The sequence below is a fragment of the Larus michahellis genome, chromosome 23 (genome assembly GCF_964199755.1).
Source record: "Larus michahellis chromosome 23, bLarMic1.1, whole genome shotgun sequence".
Lineage (NCBI taxonomy): Eukaryota > Metazoa > Chordata > Aves > Charadriiformes > Laridae > Larus > Larus michahellis.
Window position 1 is genome coordinate 2,747,606 of NC_133918.1, and position 17,431 is coordinate 2,765,036.

General features: G+C 51.5%; 1 protein-coding gene across 4 annotated transcripts; it reads right to left on the bottom strand.

Moving 5' to 3' along the window:
• Positions 1-3,685: 3,685 nt before the first annotated feature.
• LOC141734283 (4-galactosyl-N-acetylglucosaminide 3-alpha-L-fucosyltransferase FUT6-like) lies at positions 3,686-17,350 on the bottom strand. 4 transcript variants are annotated; one of them, XM_074565833.1, is made up of 6 exons: positions 13,705-14,793; positions 12,465-12,569; positions 11,498-11,747; positions 8,840-9,334; positions 8,560-8,745; positions 3,686-6,294 (listed from the first exon to the last, which is right to left on the bottom strand). In XM_074565833.1, the coding sequence occupies exon 6, from the start codon at positions 6,284-6,286 to the stop codon at positions 5,198-5,200; it is 1,089 nt and encodes a 362-aa protein (XP_074421934.1). In that variant the 5' UTR covers positions 6,287-6,294; positions 8,560-8,745; positions 8,840-9,334; positions 11,498-11,747; positions 12,465-12,569; positions 13,705-14,793; the 3' UTR covers positions 3,686-5,197. The 4 variants fall into 4 exon arrangements, with proteins under 4 accessions (XP_074421934.1, XP_074421936.1, XP_074421935.1 ...); XM_074565835.1 differs by adding an exon at positions 17,276-17,350 and having other exon boundaries at positions 3,692-6,294; positions 8,560-9,259; positions 13,705-13,873; XM_074565834.1 differs by adding an exon at positions 17,276-17,350 and having other exon boundaries at positions 3,692-6,294; positions 8,560-9,334; positions 13,705-13,873.
• Positions 17,351-17,431: the final 81 nt, after the last annotated feature.

The following is a 17,431-nucleotide window of genomic DNA, read 5'->3' on the forward strand; positions in this document are numbered from 1 at the left end:
GAAAGCTGTGGCAAATGGAAGCGTTGGCACCGGCGCTGCCGCCGCACCAGTCCCACCCCAGCTCCTTCTCCCCGCTACTGGTTTCCAGTAGCTCCCCAGGGGACAAAAGCCAGAGGCCAAGGATGGCTCGTCCTGCCCGGACTGATCTGGTTGCCCAGGGACCTGCTGTTCCAGCCCCATTTTAGCCAACATTAACCCCATTTAACAGCCATCGACCCTGTTAGACATGCACTGCCCCCATTTAACGTGAGCTCTCCCCACTTCACACATATTAAACCCCCCCCCCCCATTTAACACGCATGAACCCCACTGAACACGCATTACCCCCAATTAACACGTATTACCCCGTCTTAAGACGCCTTACCCCCATTGAACACACATTAGGGAATTTAACGTGCAGAGCATCAGTGCCCCTGACGCAGGGAAATGCCTGCATCCGTGTCCTTTAAAAGCGCTACCCTCCCGTCTGTCCGGAAAAATAGGACTTTTTTTTTTTTTTTTTTTTTTTTTTTCTTCACACTGAAAAATAGGCTGAAATTATGGCGTGCCCGTGGTGAGAGCGGGTACAAGTTCCTGCCTTCGTTTGCAAAACACTCCGTCTCGAGCGAAGGCAGCGAGCCGCCCCGCTGCTCTGCCGGGCCTGGCACCCGCCAGCGGGGAACAACAGGAGGGGGGGGAAAAAACAAAAGGAGAAGCTGAAACGCTTTTGAATCACAAAGGTTTATAGTGTTTTTTTGGGAATGGAAAAAAAGGTCTGTTTATATTCCCCCCTCATGCCACCCAGAGGCCCGACAGCCGTGGCCGGCTCGTGGCCGAGTCAAACATTCGCGCTCGAAGCTCCGCTTTGTAAATATTTTATGAAGCATCTTTTGAGACTCATAAATCTCCGCGTGTGCGCACGCATGCGCCCATGTGTGTACGTGTGCGCGCACACGCGCGCGCGCGCTCCAGAAACTAAGAAAAGCTGCAATGCTGCTGCCAGCCTGTCCAAAACAAAACAAAACAAAACAAAAAAAAGAAAAACGAAAAAAAAAGGGCAAACTGAAGTTTTAATGACCAAATTGGAGAGGGCTGCTCGGAAAATCTGACTCTTCCAGGAGCGCAAAAAAAAAAAAAAAAAAAAAAAAAAAAGAAAGAAAACAACATCCGCGGGGAACAGCATGAAGCCAGGATGTGCTGCCGGGCTGGGGCCGGGGTGATTTTGGGTGCAAGTTTCTTGGAGATGAGGTGCATTTTGCCAACTTTCATGGTGTTAAGTGGGAGATTTTCGCTGGCTGGTTCTTGCTTTAAAGCCCCAGCTTAAAAACCCCAGCTCTCGAGTGACATTCTCTATTTATTTGTTCATTTTTAAATGGAAAAAGTACCAGGTGGGAAACGGGGGACGCTGAGAGTGCTCAACCCCACCGCTCAGTTTGAGTTTCTCGCAATTACCTCCCCGTATGAAAAACCATGGGAAAATAAACCCAGCCCGACTTCAAACTGGGAAACACTCAATAAAAGTGAAGACAAGAGCGTGGAGTTTGCAAGTCTTAAAAAAAAAAAAAACACAAAACCGCACCCAAACCCATGTACATGGTGATATCTCTCCCAATATCTCGGCTAATCCTACCAGAAATGTGAAGCCCAGGAACAACAATATTCGTTGCTCCAGCTGCCGTTGGGGTTTTGCCACGAGGGAAGGCGGGAGCCCGGTGGGGCTGGACAGGCACGGAGAAAACACTCTTAATAATTTCATATTCCCCCAAACAAGGAGCAGGTTTCCAAAGCACGGGGCGGGGGGGATCTGCCCATCGGCTCAGGAAAAACTGAAATAATTGAGTTTACGGGGTTGGTTCAGGCGCCTCCGCGCACCCAGAAGGACAAAGCCAGGGAGGATGGAACTCTGAGTCCTGTAAGGCTCCAGCTGCCTTTTTCGGGATTTTGGTGTAACTGAGCCTTTTCTCTTCCCTTCCCCAAACGCAAAGCTCTGCCGAGCCGGGTTGGTGAGGATTTGTGTTTCTCCCAAGCTCTGTCTCTCCTCCTGGCTCCCCTCCGCCCCCGGTGTCCCTGCAGAGCAGAAGTCAGACACTGCTCCAAAAAACTCCCATTTTTCAACATTATTATTTCCCCGGTTTCCCGCAAGGACCAGCATGTTTCTCACCTCTTGGGGAAATGCCCCAATAAAGCTCCCCCTTCTCTGCTTTTCGGACCACATCAGCTGGAAACACGTCAGCCTGCCTCCTACCACCTTTGGGCAAAAAGACGAGAGGCTTGTGGGCAAACGGGGTGTTTCCCCATCTCTGCGAGGGTATCTCCAACCGGGTGTTGGAGGGGGGGGACCCACTTCGGCGAGAAGGCTGCGCAGCACCGGCGTTTTGTGAAGAGCTGGACCATGACTTCCCCGCACGGTCTCCCAGCCCCGGGCCCCCGCGGCGCAGACGTCCAGATGTTTCCCTCGATGAAGTCCCCCCCTTACAGAGTTTCCCCAGCGCGGTGTCAGCTTTCCCATCCCCTAACCAAACCAGCCTGTGTCGCCCACACGCATCCCTTCCCCAGGCCACGGCAGCACCGAGCTGCCGCTTAGAGGAAGGGAAGATTTAATAAAATACTTTTATCCTGCCCACCCCACGTCCCCTCCTCAAGGACCATGGCTTGAGCCTGGGTGCAAGCTCCTAACACCGCGTGGTCTGCCCACCCCGAATGCTTCAGCAGAACTAAAATTCATATTTTGGTCGCCCTCCGGAGGGCTGCAGCACAATTTGGGGGATAAGGGTGAGGTCAACATTCATAAATCTGTCCCCTGTATATTTATTTTGCCTTTGCTGGCCTTGGGGCCAGCAAGACCCCTGCTGCTCCGCCCAAGGCTCAACCAGGTCCCCAAATAGTCCTTGGTCCCAGGGAAGGGCTAAGGGTGACCAGCCCGGCTGGCCTTGACCTGCCGAAATAACCCCAGGCTCAAGTGGAAAAGGAGAGAGCCGATCCCCCTGGTGCTGCCATTCCCCAAAAGAGTCCAAAAACTTACTGGACTTAAGTTTTTTTGATAAGTGTTAAATGACTCCAGGTCCTGGAAGCAAAGGGAGTCAGGCTTGGGAGGTTGGCAAGGGAAAACTGGGGATTTCTTGCAGCTGTTTTGCAGAGCGGGGGCTCCCAAAACGCTCCTGGAGAGGCTGCAGCAGCAGGAGGCATTAGCAGGGATGAATAAATTATGTTTGACTTTCCCCAGAATTGGAAAAGGTATTTTCCACAAGGGTAAATAGCCCAAATTTGGGAGAACTGGCCCTCTCTGCATGCAAGATGTCTACTAAATGGATGCGTCAAGCCCTGTGCTCCCCCACGCCCAGGAGCCCAAGGCTCTTTCAGGTGCTCTCCTGCCATTCAACATCCCCCTCCATCTGTGTCCCAGCCCCTGCGTCACGGTGCTTGGCCACCTCCGGGCTGGCCACGCTCTAAGGTGTGTGTCACCCGCCTTCGGCTGTGGAGACTGTTCTTCTTTGGGGAAACGCTCCTCAGTCTGTTTGAGAGAAAACCCTCCCTAGCCTGGGGAGTTGTATTAAAGTCTTAAATTTCTCCAGCTGCTCTGAACTGGACTGGTTCTAAAGACGGGAAGGGCACCAGGGTTGGTTGATGAGATCCCAGGAGCTAAAGGAGGAGAGAGGCGCATGACTGCAGGCAGGCGAGGCACAGGCAGAAGCATGGACAATTATTTGGCAATAAAAATTGACGCCTCACAAATTTATTGCTCTTCTTTGAAGCAGCTGACAAGCACATGGCTAAGGAAGACGTGGCACATTTGTCTACCTGAATTGCCAAAGGGGTTCGCTAGGGTCCAGCAAGGTCGTCAAGGAACTAGGCGGCCTCAGGAAGGTCCCACCTACACAGGTACTGTAAGGACAGGGAAGGCAAGGGAGGGATAAAGGTTCAGCTTTCAGAGGGAAGGATTTGTTCTTAGGCTTGTGCTGACCAACGTATTCAAACCACTCTGCAAAGCAGGGAAAAAGCAAAAGTGGCAAATGTTGCTAATGAAAATAAGGGACTCGCAATGCTAAAGACAAGATCTTGCTGGTGGTCTTTGTACGGAATGACTGCAGGAGGAAACGCAGAGGGAATTCTTTGGAAATGTTTGCTAAATGCTGCTGATGGAGAAAACAATTGCATCTCTGTATGCTCTGCTGGACTCGGAGCCGATTTTCCTCATGGAAACATCCTGGGGTCAGGACAGACCTTTGAAAAGCTCAGCTCAGGGATCAGTAGTGGTCAGGAAAACAAGCTGATGTCCAGAGGTACCAGCAGGGAGCCTGGGAGGGCACGGCTGTGTCCATGCAATGGGGCTCCCCAACCTGAAAAGGCAACAACTTCCAGCGATACGACCTGAACAGCAGCAAGAAGCTCAAGAAAGGCCGATTATCCACTGCTTTATAAACAGGTGGCCCAGAGGCATCAGCCGATAACAGAAGTTGTGATGTTTGAGGCACAGAGGAGGAGGTAGCTCATCACGTGCTGGTCCTGAGCGTCTCTTTGCCACAGAGGGCTGCGGGCACTACAACTTTCAGAGGTGCCCTCAGCACCCCACACCTTACCTGCACCAGCCTGCTGCTGTCAGACCCCTCCTCAAACCCACACCGGCTCGCAAACCTGTGCAAAAAACAGCCCCGTAAAATAAACTGAGCTGTTTTCAGCCTGTTCAGGCTCCTGACGCAGCACCCCGAAGGTGGTCAGGGAGAGCCCGAGGCAGAGGAAGGGCAGGACTGGGGCTGGGAGAGGGGAGCACGGCCAGTTCCTCGCGGCCTCGTGGCGTGGCCGCCCCTTCAAGCCGTAGCTTTGCACAGTACAAAGTCCTTGAAACAGATTTATGATAATAGGTATGGCTGTTTCTTCTTCCCCTCTTGGCCACTTGCTTCGGCTCTCCAGTCTGTGGAGCTGATCCAGAATTGTTTGCAGAGACTGAAGGTGAAGTTCTCCAAAGACCAAGCCGCAGCCAGTGTAACAAGTTGTTCAGGTGACTAATAGATCAGCACAAAACCCAACGTACTACCCTATCTGACGGTCTGTTCTCCAGCAAGACAAAGACGTACAAACACCTAATTGCTTCCTTGTCCTTGTTCGCTTCAAAGCTCCACTTGTCCCTCCCTTTCCACCAAGTTCAATCATCCTGTGAAATCGCAACCCTCCAGCAAGGACAAAGAGATTGCAGCAGGGCAGAGAGCTGAGCAAACAGCAGTTACACAAACCACTCAGACAGATCGGGCACAACCCTGTACCCGACCTCCGTTGTCTGCAAGAAGTGACAAGCTCTGCAGACGTGCAGGGCCCAGCCAGCCCCCACCACGGGTTTCAACCACTTGCGCCACTGGAAGTAGCGCTGGTATCTCTCAGCGTCCTCGCTCAGCTCCCACAGGTACCGCGCCAGGTCCCCAGCGCTGGCGAAGTCATCAACATGGATGAAGGAGTCAGGGGGCAAGAAGCGCTCATAGTTTTCTCGAGGAGGCCCCAGCACAACAGGGACGGTGCCAGAGGACAGGGCATTCCTCCAGAGCTTCTCGGTGATGTAGTCTTCATGCCGCGAGTTCTCGAAAGCCAGGTAGAAGTTGTACTGGGACACGGTGGGAAGGAGCTTGTCCCAGGGCAGGGGCAAGTGATGTTGCCCATAGACGTCCACAGCGATGTGTTTCTTCAGCTCCTGGTAGTACTGTACCCGGTGGGAGCCTGCTCTCCAGTTGCTGACTACCCAGGCCACCAGCTTGGTCTTGGGTGGGATGCTGAGGGGCTGGGGCTGGCCAAGGAGCTGTAGCTCCCCATAAGGGGTGAAGATGTCTGAGTCTCTCCGGTAAGACATGGTCAGGTTGAATAGGTTGTCCATGGCGTCTAAGTTTGGAGAGTGACTTGGGGACTCCAGGTTGAACCAGATCCAGCGCTGGGAAGGGAGCCTGGGGAGCTGGGCCAGCCTCTCCGTGTCCCCGCACACGTCCCTGTGGTGCATAATCACAGCATCGGCCTTTTGGGACCAGCTGCGGTTGACGGTGAAGTGGCAATCTGGGGTGCGGTAGAGCTTCGAGCAGTTGATGAAGTTAAAGTGGTGCCCAAAGGGCCACTTCCACAGCAGGATGGTCAGCCTGCGTTCACCCTTCGGTGGGGTGCTGCTGTCTCCAGCATGGGCTGTTTGTGGAGAGGGAATGGAACCGTGATGCTCTGGCCCAGAAGTCCTGAACTGACGAACAGAAACAAAGAACCAGGAGCTGAAGATGAAGCTGAAGAGCAGGAAGGTGAGGAGTTTCTTGCAGGAGGCCTTCTTCCCTTCCACGAGCTCCATGAATGGATCTGCAAACACCACAGAGAGGACACCGAGTGATGGAGGCACAGCGGCCCCAGCAGGGAGGAGATTCAGGGGACAGCATGATGACCTGACGTACATCTACCTCCAGCTGCCTCTTTGCAGAAAGAAAGGTCTCTGGAACGCTGTACACCCACCCACCCGCCAGGCGCAGCCACCCCTCCACAGGCCCCGGGCTGCCCTCCATCACCACCCACTGCCTTTCCTCCTCAGCCCCATTTCCCAGAAGAGCCACAAGCTGCCCGCGGTGGGTTCCTCAGGACACAAGGACGGTGGCCTGCTCCGTCACAGGGAGACCCGTCACCTCAGGGACAGAAGGGGCAGAAGCACGACAGCCACCTCTTCTGTTCACCCAGAAGTACACCAGACCCGGACATGGGGCTGCCATCTTGTTTTGGCCACCATTTTAGGGCAGGGTGCCACCCCTGGATGGCAGGGAGCTGCCCGCTTCCTTAGACATCAGGCTGCTCCGCGACTGCCATCAGCCATTTCTCGACACCGTCACACCCACACGGCCCCAGGCGGGACCAGCCGCCAGCGCAGCCTGAGGTACATCACGCGAGGGCCGCCACCTCCTCCTCCATGGCTGACTGACACCTGAGACACTGCCATCCCCCACGTGTTCTCAGGCAGCCCTGTGATTGGCTGCCTGCCTCCTGTGGACCAAGACGCAGCCCTGTGATTCGCTGCCTGCCTCCTGTGGACCAGGAAATTTTCATATATAAAAATATATAAATTTATATACTACATATACTGTATATAAATGTATATTTTGTACTTCTGTGCAATATATAGGAGTATAGATAAAGGAGTGTACAAATGTGTGTATATTTTTTTAATTTAGATATATGTTCTGTTTAGATATGTATTAATTTAGATATATTCTTCTATATATGTATAGATGTGTATATATTTTATATATATTTTTATATATATTTTTTTAGAGAGAGAATATATATGTATTTTTATCTAGATACATGTTTATGTATATATACATACATAAATATATACATATATATATATAAAAGATATTAAAAACATATAGCCATAAAACCCCAGATATAAAATGGCCAGGGTGGGGTTCCCCACTTTACCACGTCTAGGATAGGAAGGAACTTCTGAAGGGCAGAGGGGTACCAAAAGGGCCGGGACACGGAGAAGGCGGGACGTGCCCCAGGGCTACAGACCCCTCCACGGAGGCCACCAAGGGTCTCCCAGCACAAATCCCGTCACGTGCAAAGACGAGCCCCCCGCGCCCGAGCGCAGACTCTGGGCTTCACACAGGGCTGCATAACAAGGGCCACGCTTCCTGAGAACGTGGGAGACCAGAACAACATGCCAAGTTCAGAAGAACAAGTGTGTGGGCACAATAAGACCTTAAAAAAGATGACATGTACCAGACGAACGGGCCAATGGGCCCATGAACCACAAACTGGAATTTGCGGTCGGTGTCACGCTGAGATAGCAGGTGGAGGAGCCCCCATGCCCTGGGGCTGGGGGGGGACCTGACCTGTAAACCATCCTGGTGTGCAGGCTGGTGCTCTATGTGTTTCCTTGTCTTTCGGTTGATGGCCTCATTGAACATTTCAAAGCAGCTTATCTGTGGTAATTAATGGCCTTTTTTGTGTGTCTTGCTCCCATGTCCTGTGAACAGTAGCCACAGCCAGCTCAGCACAGCCAGCTCCCGTATGACCACCACCCCCCAGCTTCCAACTGTTTCTCCCCGTAGACGGACCGCCAGCGCTTTTATCACCGGCATCCTGCTGGATACTCCTCTGTATCAGGTAACAGTCACGGACTTTCAAGTTTTGCAATGCCCCATTGCTTTTACTGACCCACTTGCTGTGGTCTCTAAGAGCACGGGGTGGCTGCCTGTGCCCCAAAACCTGGATCTTGCTGCTTTTGCTTTTACGTGCCTTGATTGCATGCCAACATTGACCTAAGGACTAGGAAACCCATATAGTACCAGCCTGCACTCCACCGTGGTTGTACAGGGAGCTGTAAGATCCCCCACAACAGGATTTCCAGCAGAAGCTTGTGGGTGCAGCACCTATCACCTCTGATCTTGTATATCATCGGTACCCATACTGCTGACAGACACAAAACAGAGAGGGAAGCAATGCCTCCCTGCAATCAGAGGTGAAAATAGATGACTACAGACCCCCTCCCTCCTTTACCCGGTGCCTTTCTCTTGCAGCCCGAGTCGGCTTCCTCCTCCTGTAGCTATCAAAAAAAGGACTCTTGCAACTCACCTCCAGGCTTGGTCCTGGTGAGAAAGTGCGCCGTGAAGGTGAGCACCGAAGTGGATGACACAACCAGGAAAAGAGGAGAAGAAAGGAGAGCTCAGATGCAGGGAGGGATCAGCGGCTTGTTTCTCTGCGTCTTGTGTTGCGTGTACCGGTTGCTACCACCACAAACATGTCACCCAGTAATGAAAGCTGTAATAAAGCCAGGACAGATTCTTCTTTGACAAATTAAATAAAGGTCAAATGAGGCAGCCTGGGTGTTGTTTGTGGTTAAAGCATACCTTACCATTGAAAAGACCTCTGCACATGCACGTTTGCTTCCTTTGCCAGTCTCAACCCACAGGATTTGCTTGTGATATGCTTTCTTCTCCACCTTGCATCACAGGAGGACAGCTCTCTTTGGGAAGGATGGGCAAAGCAGGCATGGACTGAAGGTGTAGGCATCAGGTCTGCAAGTCCCTCTGCCAGCTTACAGTCTTCATGGCACAGCTGCCTCCATCCCCACGCCAGGCCGCATCTCCTCGTCACCTTTCCAGGACCTCGAGCTAAAGCACATCTTGGGACTGGTGACTTCAGCAATCACCATGAGCTTCAGAGTAGACGAGTGCTTGAACAAGACTGTCTAGGGGATCCTTCTGTGTCCAGCACCGCAGACCATGCTTTGGAGCGTCTCCAGCCCAGGTGAATAGGCATTGTACCTCACGGTCTGTGGACATGAAGAAGTTGTTTGTTTGCTACGGCCGAAGTGAATTGATCTTGCATCGAGCTTGGCTGCACTTGGCTGGGATATAAAAAAGCCATTATGTGTTATTATCAGGCTTAATTATATTCGGCTGTAAATATGGGTTGTTGGTCTGAAATTAAATTCACAGAAAGACTTTTAATGCAGGTTTGGGGTGTTTTGGGTGGGCAAGGGGATTGCAAATGGGCAACATGGGGTGGAAGGTTTTACATTTCCAGCAGGTGTGTGTTTCCTGGGACAGAGCTGGAGGTCACCTGAAACGTACCCAGGTGCCTCCTGCAGACTTGGGAGCACTCCAGCACAGGTGAGAGAAAAAATATACCATGGCATGAGGGATGAGGGCCATAACTCACAGCTTTTGCACCGCAGGGTGACTCAGGCAGCCCAAGGTCTTACGGCTCCTCACCTGGGCCAGAGAAGGTACCAGCCATTCAACTGCTCTGCCTAGAAATTCCACACTTGAGAAACTGTGACTTCTTGCCCTTTCCACATGGCACAGGCTACACCTATACTAGTAACTTAAACAATACGAGGGCACAGGTTCTGGATTTAATTCAGCTAGAGGCTGAAATTTGGAATGGTCCATGGCCCAGCGTTTGCCTGATCCAGCTAGCGCTATGCCAAATGTGACCCAGGTGCAATTCGGGAGTTACCTGGGCAAGGAACCATTCCCTACAGGTAGTCTGCATGTGACCACTCCTTGGTGGCAAAGGGGTTTCTCTGACATGAACGTGGCCCAGCCACGCTGGTTAGCCTCAGGAGAACAGACTTGTCCTACCAGTGTAGATGCAGCTGTGAAGTTCAGACACTAGCCAGCTTTCCTGCTGAGGGTCCGTGAGCTCTGCAGCCAGCAGGGCAAGTGAAGACTCTGCGTGCCCACATGTCCCCAAATGCAATTTTACTCAAGGCTGTGGACAAGAAAGACTTGAGTTTCCCAGCACCACGGGAAGCCCTCTGTTGAATGATCCCTTAGCACCAGATAAGAGGCTTCAGGAGGGTGGAAAATTCAAGACTCTCGTAGCCCTGAAAACCAAGACCATAAGGAACTTAAGCTCAGCGGGGGTAACTAATGTAAATTAAACAAGCGATCAAGTGTGAGGAAGCCACAGAAAACACTCGCAAAGCTGTGGATTGAGAATTGTTCTGAGTGGCACACGTGGTATGCAGTGACAGATTGCTTGGTCCAGAAGGTGATGTGAGATTGTAGCACGGACAGAACAAAGAGTCTGTTCAGGTAATAGACCTGGCAGGACCAAACCCAGTTGACACGAAGTCCTATTGTTATATGATGAATAGTCTCAGTAATCCCTACATCTGAAGACAAATAATGCTGTGTTTTGGAGAAGCTTCCTGCTTATTGCCCTTGCTGAACAGCAAGTGATGGCGGAGCTTTGGATGCTGAGCCCTTGCCCAGATGAGCACGGAAAACGCAAGGGCTGAACCTCCCCATGCCAACGGGGCAAACGTCGCTCACCCAGGGATGCCGGCAGGTGAACAGCTGAGACCATTCGCCTTCAAAGGTGTCACCAAGCACAGTTGTCCACAATGGATAAACCACAACAAGGGATTTGCAAACACACTGGATTTGTCTACATATGCTAAATAAACGGGCCAGAGATTAGTTTTTGTCCCTGAGGCCAAGTGACCCAGCTTGACTCTCATCCCCACCGCTTCTCAGTCGACTGCAGCCACAGCCAGGCTTTTTGCTGGCAATGGTCCCTGCCCTGGGCTATCCTTGGACCATATCTAGGTGCTGTTTGAAGGGTGCTCTTCGGCATGGGCTAAAATCATGCCAAGGTGTGTGCAGTACAGATGATAACGGGGTGATGTTTAGACCTGTGCCCTGGCTCCGTATGTAACACGTGAGGCAAAGCCACAGCCCAGGTCTACAGCTCAGGGGTGGATTCTTGGAAGCACTTGTCTAATCAGACACCTTGTCCCAAGAAGAGAGAGAGATTCCAAGAGGACAGAACACATGTCTCACAGCCCCATCAACGATGTATATCTGCTAGTATTAAGGCATTTAATATTTGCATTAAAATTAACTGGAAAAAGTTCTCTATGTATCTCCAATTCCTTTGAAAAGTTTCTGCAGAGTCTACAAGGGATCAACACTACATTTCCCTGCTCCAGTCACTTTGGACACACTGCAAAGAGTAAGGAGCAGTGGGAGGAACACAGAATTCCTTTGCAAAGACTCACCAGGGAGCTCTGCCCGGGGCACGCACAGCTGCAGTCTCCAACTGCTCCCTGCTCATCTCTTGGAGAGCATTTTGTTGAGGCTTTCCAGGAACAAAGATGTTTTGGGAGATGATGATCAATAGGCAAATATCAGCGTGGATCCAGTGCTAATCCTAAACATGCAGCTGAGCTTCACTGGGTAGGATGAGTAGGTGTTGTCCAAACACGATGGCTGTTGATGGTCCCCTTCATCACCCTCAGCCTTTTTTGCCTGCACAGACATAAAAGAAGTGTCAATAGGCACCCTCACCCTGCTGAATTTCTCATGTGGGTTTCCAATATGAAGGAGAAGGATTAGGGAGATGGGAGGGGCCCAACCCCCAAATGTACAGCAGGTCCTAAGATGCTGAGCATGTTGTTTGTGCCTCGTAGTATAACCACATGCCCTGGTTGGCATCCCGTAATGGGTTTCTGACCTTCTAGGCTCAACCCACCTCATGGCACAGCCCAGTAACAGCAGAGCAGAAAGATGCAGCCACCAAGAACAAATTTAGCAATGCCTGATGCAGAGCCCTTTCATGTCAGCAGGGAGACTGGGATGGGAGCGCAGGGCTGGCAGCCAGCCCTGAACACCAGCAATCCCTTAAACCCCACATCCCCTTAGCCATCTGCCTCCCTGGGTGGGCCAAACCTCACCACCACGGTGTCTCCCCAGACCTCCCCGTGATTTTGCTCTGTCTATGTAATATCACCAGTCCTGTGCATTCGCTGGGAGCGCAGCTCCTCCCAGAAGGCAACACCACCCTTTGGCATGGGTCTGACTCCCTGGGGGACCCCAGGCCAGGATGCCCCATTGCTGCTCCCTACAGGCTCCAGCCTCCAGGAGAGCGGCAGGGAGTGGTGCAGGAAGGTTGTGAACTGTTTGTATTCCCAAGAACGTGCTATTTCCTTCTAGAGGAAAAAAAAAAAAAACCCACCCAACAATTACCTGTGCTGCACCCAGAGCTGAACCACACCAGAGGGATGCCAGCACTGATGGCCCCGCTTGCCCAGGCCAGGTTCACACACAGCACTGAAAGGCACCAGTCTTCCTCTGGAGAGGAAACAAGTTATTTTTTTCCCCATCAGCTTTGGGAATCAGAGACGTTATGTGTCTCCAGCATGCCCAAATGCATCTGTAAATTCAGCAAAAAACTCTGTTCCCTGTGACAATTTATGCAGCCCAACACGTGATGTGCTGCCCCCGCCCCAGCTGTCCCCGTCCTGCCCATCCCTTGAAACCATCAAGCGTCTTTCCCAGGTCAAGAGCCAAGATCCTACATTTCTCAGCATTTAGTAATCGGCACGTGATGGCGTCAGGGTAGGATTTCAGCAACTGCAAATAGTAACACCTCCGAAATCCATCTTGGTATGAGCAATCCAAACAGACAGACCCAGATATTTAAGTAGAACAAAAGCTACATGGGAACATAGAAACACCCCTGGGGGGTGAGGGAGGGCCTGATTTTTAAAAGTGATCATTCCTAGCGCACATGCAATCTGAGTGCTGCCAACAGGCAGCTTTCTTCTTTAAAAACACATGAACCCATCCCATGCCAGGCCTGGAGAGAGGAAAGTGGGAGCAACCGTACTCTTGGCTCTGGGAATTTGCTTTTCTCAGCCTTGCAGAACTAGGTGGTGAGGACAATTTTCACTCACCCTTGAAGACTTTTCCAGCCTGTGCCTGGATCTCTCCAACGGCTTTTGAAATAAGGGATGATCGCTGTGAGATTTGTTAGGGCTCATGGAGTCCCAACAACTGCTTCAGCCCCAGTCTCCTCCCTGGCGTATGCCCAGCACCTACAAAGTACCCAGAATCTATATGCTGGATGCCACCACAAATCTGCTGACTGGAGCTCAGCCAGCTGCCCGCTGCCAGCAGCTTCCAATGAGTTTCATTATGTCGACCCTTCTGTTCCCATTCCCAGCCCAACTGGGACTCCCAGCATCCTATAAGGATATGGACTTGAAAAAAGGGTACTGTGAAGTTATATCCACAGCTGCACCGCAGCCCGCAAGCAGAGGGCTCTCTTTGTTGAAGATGTTATTAATAAAACATCAGCAAGTTTGGAATCCCAACACCTCATTCTTCAGTTTGGTTATGGTTTGCTTTTTGCCACATTTTCTAAAGAAATGCAGTCTGTGACAGTGCTGCAGTTCGGTGTTTTGCCTACCCAACATCCACGTACCTGCCGGTTCCCTGTGTCCCGCGTGCCTGCCTTCCCAGGGAGTCACCACCTCTCCTCTCACGTGAAAAGTCCTGCAGCAATTTCACCACTGCTATATCTTCACTTTCATCTTCATTTCTTCTCTGCCTTTTTTCACATCCAACACGGAAGCTCTCCAAGACAGTTTCCACTGGAGAAAACAACATTTGACCACCTGTGTGTTCAAAGCTATGCTCAACATCTGGGGAAGGCTCAGGGGAGCTCACAAGACAAGGGCTATTTCATAGGTTTATACTTTTTAAGACCAGGAAAGACCACTCCATCCTCCAGCTGGGCCTGGAAGGACAGCATCCACACAGGCACCAGCTGGCTAAAACACACCATCCCAGGAGGCATCAAGGTGGATTTGGGAGCTTTTTGTCTGGTTTTAAAATTCAGCAGGTAAGGATCTAAATTATTTTTTTCCCCCTCTCTGAAATTCTTCCGCACCCACTGCTCTCGTCCCACAACATTAAGAACGTGCTATAACCCAGCCGCGAGCGCGGATGGCAAAACAGAGCACGTCAAGGCATTTCGGGGGCAGCTCCAATGCTACCCATAGCCCTGCCATCGCCCCAAGCCTCCACTTCAAAACAGAAGGTAGATAAGATATTGCCTGCTAATGGCTTTCCATATAAATATTAGGACCTTCCCTCTCAACCAGTTTACTCTGTGCACTGACCCCCTCATCAGGGTCATGGGGAATGGGAAACTGTGGGAGGTCCCCAAGTTTTATAAATGAGAGGGTTTCCCCGCATAGACACGTACCATGAGGCACCCGGGAGCCAAAGACACTGATTAATGGTACCAAGAAGGTCTGTTGCAGGGGAGCAGCGTCTGAGCAGTGCTGGGGAGGGATTACGGAGAGATTTAGCAGTTCAGGTGGATTAAGGGTGATTTGTCAGTTGTCTGCCATGGGTCTCCACAAAAGAATAAAAAATTTAAAAATGGCGAAGGGCTGAAAATCATTTAGCGTGAGAGCAGGAGAGAAAAAAAATGGTCATTCCCTTTGGGTTTGATGAAGTTGAGGTTTGAATGTTGGTCCAGGTACCTAATATGGACTGATGGGTGGATGCACAGTTGGTCTGGGTGAGGCAGACCTTACCTCCAGCAGTAACTTGCCATCTCCTCCACTGCAGCACATGCAGCTCAGTTATAGTCACTGTGTGGGCACCCCCCTCCAGTCTCGGGGGCTGCAAAGACAAGTTGGAGCTCCCCACATGGCAGATAATGACCCAAAACAGAGAAAAGGAAGATTGGGTCTTACCAGGCACTGGCCACACCCTCGCAAAGCATCCTTTGGAAAGGCTGAGCTGCACCCCGGAGACAACCCGCTTGCAGCTGATTCCAGGTCTCCAGCTGCACACTTTGGTTGCCAGAAGAAAGCAGATTTGGGCAGTGACCCCCCCATATGCACAGCATGTATTTTTCCCAAGAAAAAGGGGAGGGTTTGGAAAGGGAAAATGTAATAGACAAGTAGCTGCAAATGTAACTGGTAAAACCATAATGAAGACCATGCTAGCAACACATCTCTGGCTTCAGAGGAAATCTAGATCGACAAATAACGGTGCAGTTGAAGGACCACAGGTCTCAGAATGCAAAGAGTAAAACAGGACACACCACTCTATAATTTGGCTCTTGCAGAGAGGACCATTTTGGAGTTCCCCAAGCATGCTTGACTCAAGTTATTTCCTTGAGCTTTCCCTACGGATGGGGCAGACGCGGAAGAACCAACAAGGCAGCAAACCAGCCTCCCCCAGCTAATGAAAACCAGTGCCCCAGCAAGGATTTGTCAGGAAAGCACAAAACAAACCCCAATGGAATGGGAGCGACTCAGGGAGCTGGGTCTGGGACGGCGCATTCCCACGCCGGGGCAGCTCCCAACTGCCATCTGCTATAGGCAGCCCTTGATTAAAACACCATTTCTCTACAGGGTTGACAAGTCCATGGTAACTCCAGGTGAGCACCATGGGCTCAGCCTCCAAAATCCTGCCCAAAACCAGCTGCAGAATCCACCAGGAGATTCCCTAGGAAGGCTTTAGTACAGCTAAGGATCAGCCAAGGTGTCCATCCCACTTCCTGAGATCTCCTTTGGGGCTAAGCAGGGGACTCTTTTTCATTTATTTCAAAAACCTTCATTTTGGGCTGCCATGAATTGAGCTGTTTTCCTGTTTATTTTTGCATTGTACTATGCTGCCTTCAAGTTTCTAAACACAAGTCACTTCCAACCCCAAAATGGAAAATGTTCCTCTTGCAAATGGGAAAAATGCAAACATTTCCACTGTGGTCACACAGGTTTTTTATCTCCCCACCCAGCTAGAACCTTTCTGTGTTGAGAAATCCATGTGCAATGACCCTTGGCTGCATAAAAGGGCTCAAACCGGCCTTTCTAATAACAACTTCCCAAAGCCGAAGCTCCAGGTGCCGGCTCCCAAGACGACCACCTCTTTGCAGAGCCTGAGGAAAACACGCTGCTTGTGGTGCCCATCTCGGGTTTCTGTCAAGGACCGGACAAAAATTCAGGGCATACACAAGATCTAACAAGCAGCATATCTTTCCAACATTTGGCCACTGTTGGTTGAGAGAGATATGAAGAGCCAAGAAGAAATCTGAACCTGTTTTGACCATTAAAAAATACACAGTGGCCTTTTCTGCTTACAGGTTGACCAAACCACTCTGTTTTTTGATGCTTCCACTGCCACCATCAATCTCAACCAAACTTCCCAGCCCAAGCAGGGCCCCGTTCGCACGCTCCCTCCCGAGGACCATGCTCAGACCTGGCGGCTGCGTGGAAGGAGGCTCAGCTGGTTCCCATCCCCGTCCTCCCAGCAGCTGCCCCCAATGAGCTCCAGATGCGGGACTGGGCGTGCAAGGGCGCGAGGCGCTGCGCTAGAGGGAGAAGGCGGAGGCAGCCGAGGCTGCTGCTTTTATCTCCTTCGCTTTGTTTATGAAAAGAGAATAAGCGCGTGGTTGCCAACAATTTACTCTGGTGAGGGCGCTCCTCCAGAAATACTTTTACTGCCGTCACAGCGAGCGGACATGGCTGGCCTTCCATCAACTTTCTCACCACCAGCCAGGGCTGCTGAGACCTGAGACCCTGGAGTGGCCACTAACTGCTGGAGAAGCTGCAGCTTGAGCCCATCCCAGCCTCTCACAGCAGGTCCGCATGGGTGGGTGGCCAAGCAGCCAGGAGCAGCCGCTCGGACAGCAAAGCCCAACCTGCTCAACCATCTTCCCAGAGGTTTTCTCCTCCCCAGGCACAGAGGGTCCAGCTGGCTTTGCCTTTGGGGTACCTCGAAGGCTGTAGCATCCCATGAGTCACATCCCATCTGGGATGCAAAGCCCTGCAATCCTCTGCGCAGGGAGGGTGGCTGTAAAATGAGCATGCTGGGCTGCGGCAGGCTTTTCCCCGTGAACTAAGAACTCAAGAAGGCATCACTGTGTCAGTTGTGGGGAAGAGGGATTCAAGATCTAGAGCAAAACTTCACCCTCCGACAGCTTGGAACGATACAGAAGGCAGGTGACAAGCAGTGCCCTTGAATGGGGACCTCACCTGTGCTACTGTGCCGCTCATGGACCTCATGTTTCTGGAGAGCTCTGCTGGATTTGGGGCAGGGTAGGAGTCCAAAACCTGGAAGAAGCTGAAGCCCCGTTTCCCAGCAAGATGGGGTCGGTGTGTTTTTCCTCCCAGCACTGCGTAGGCCTGCTG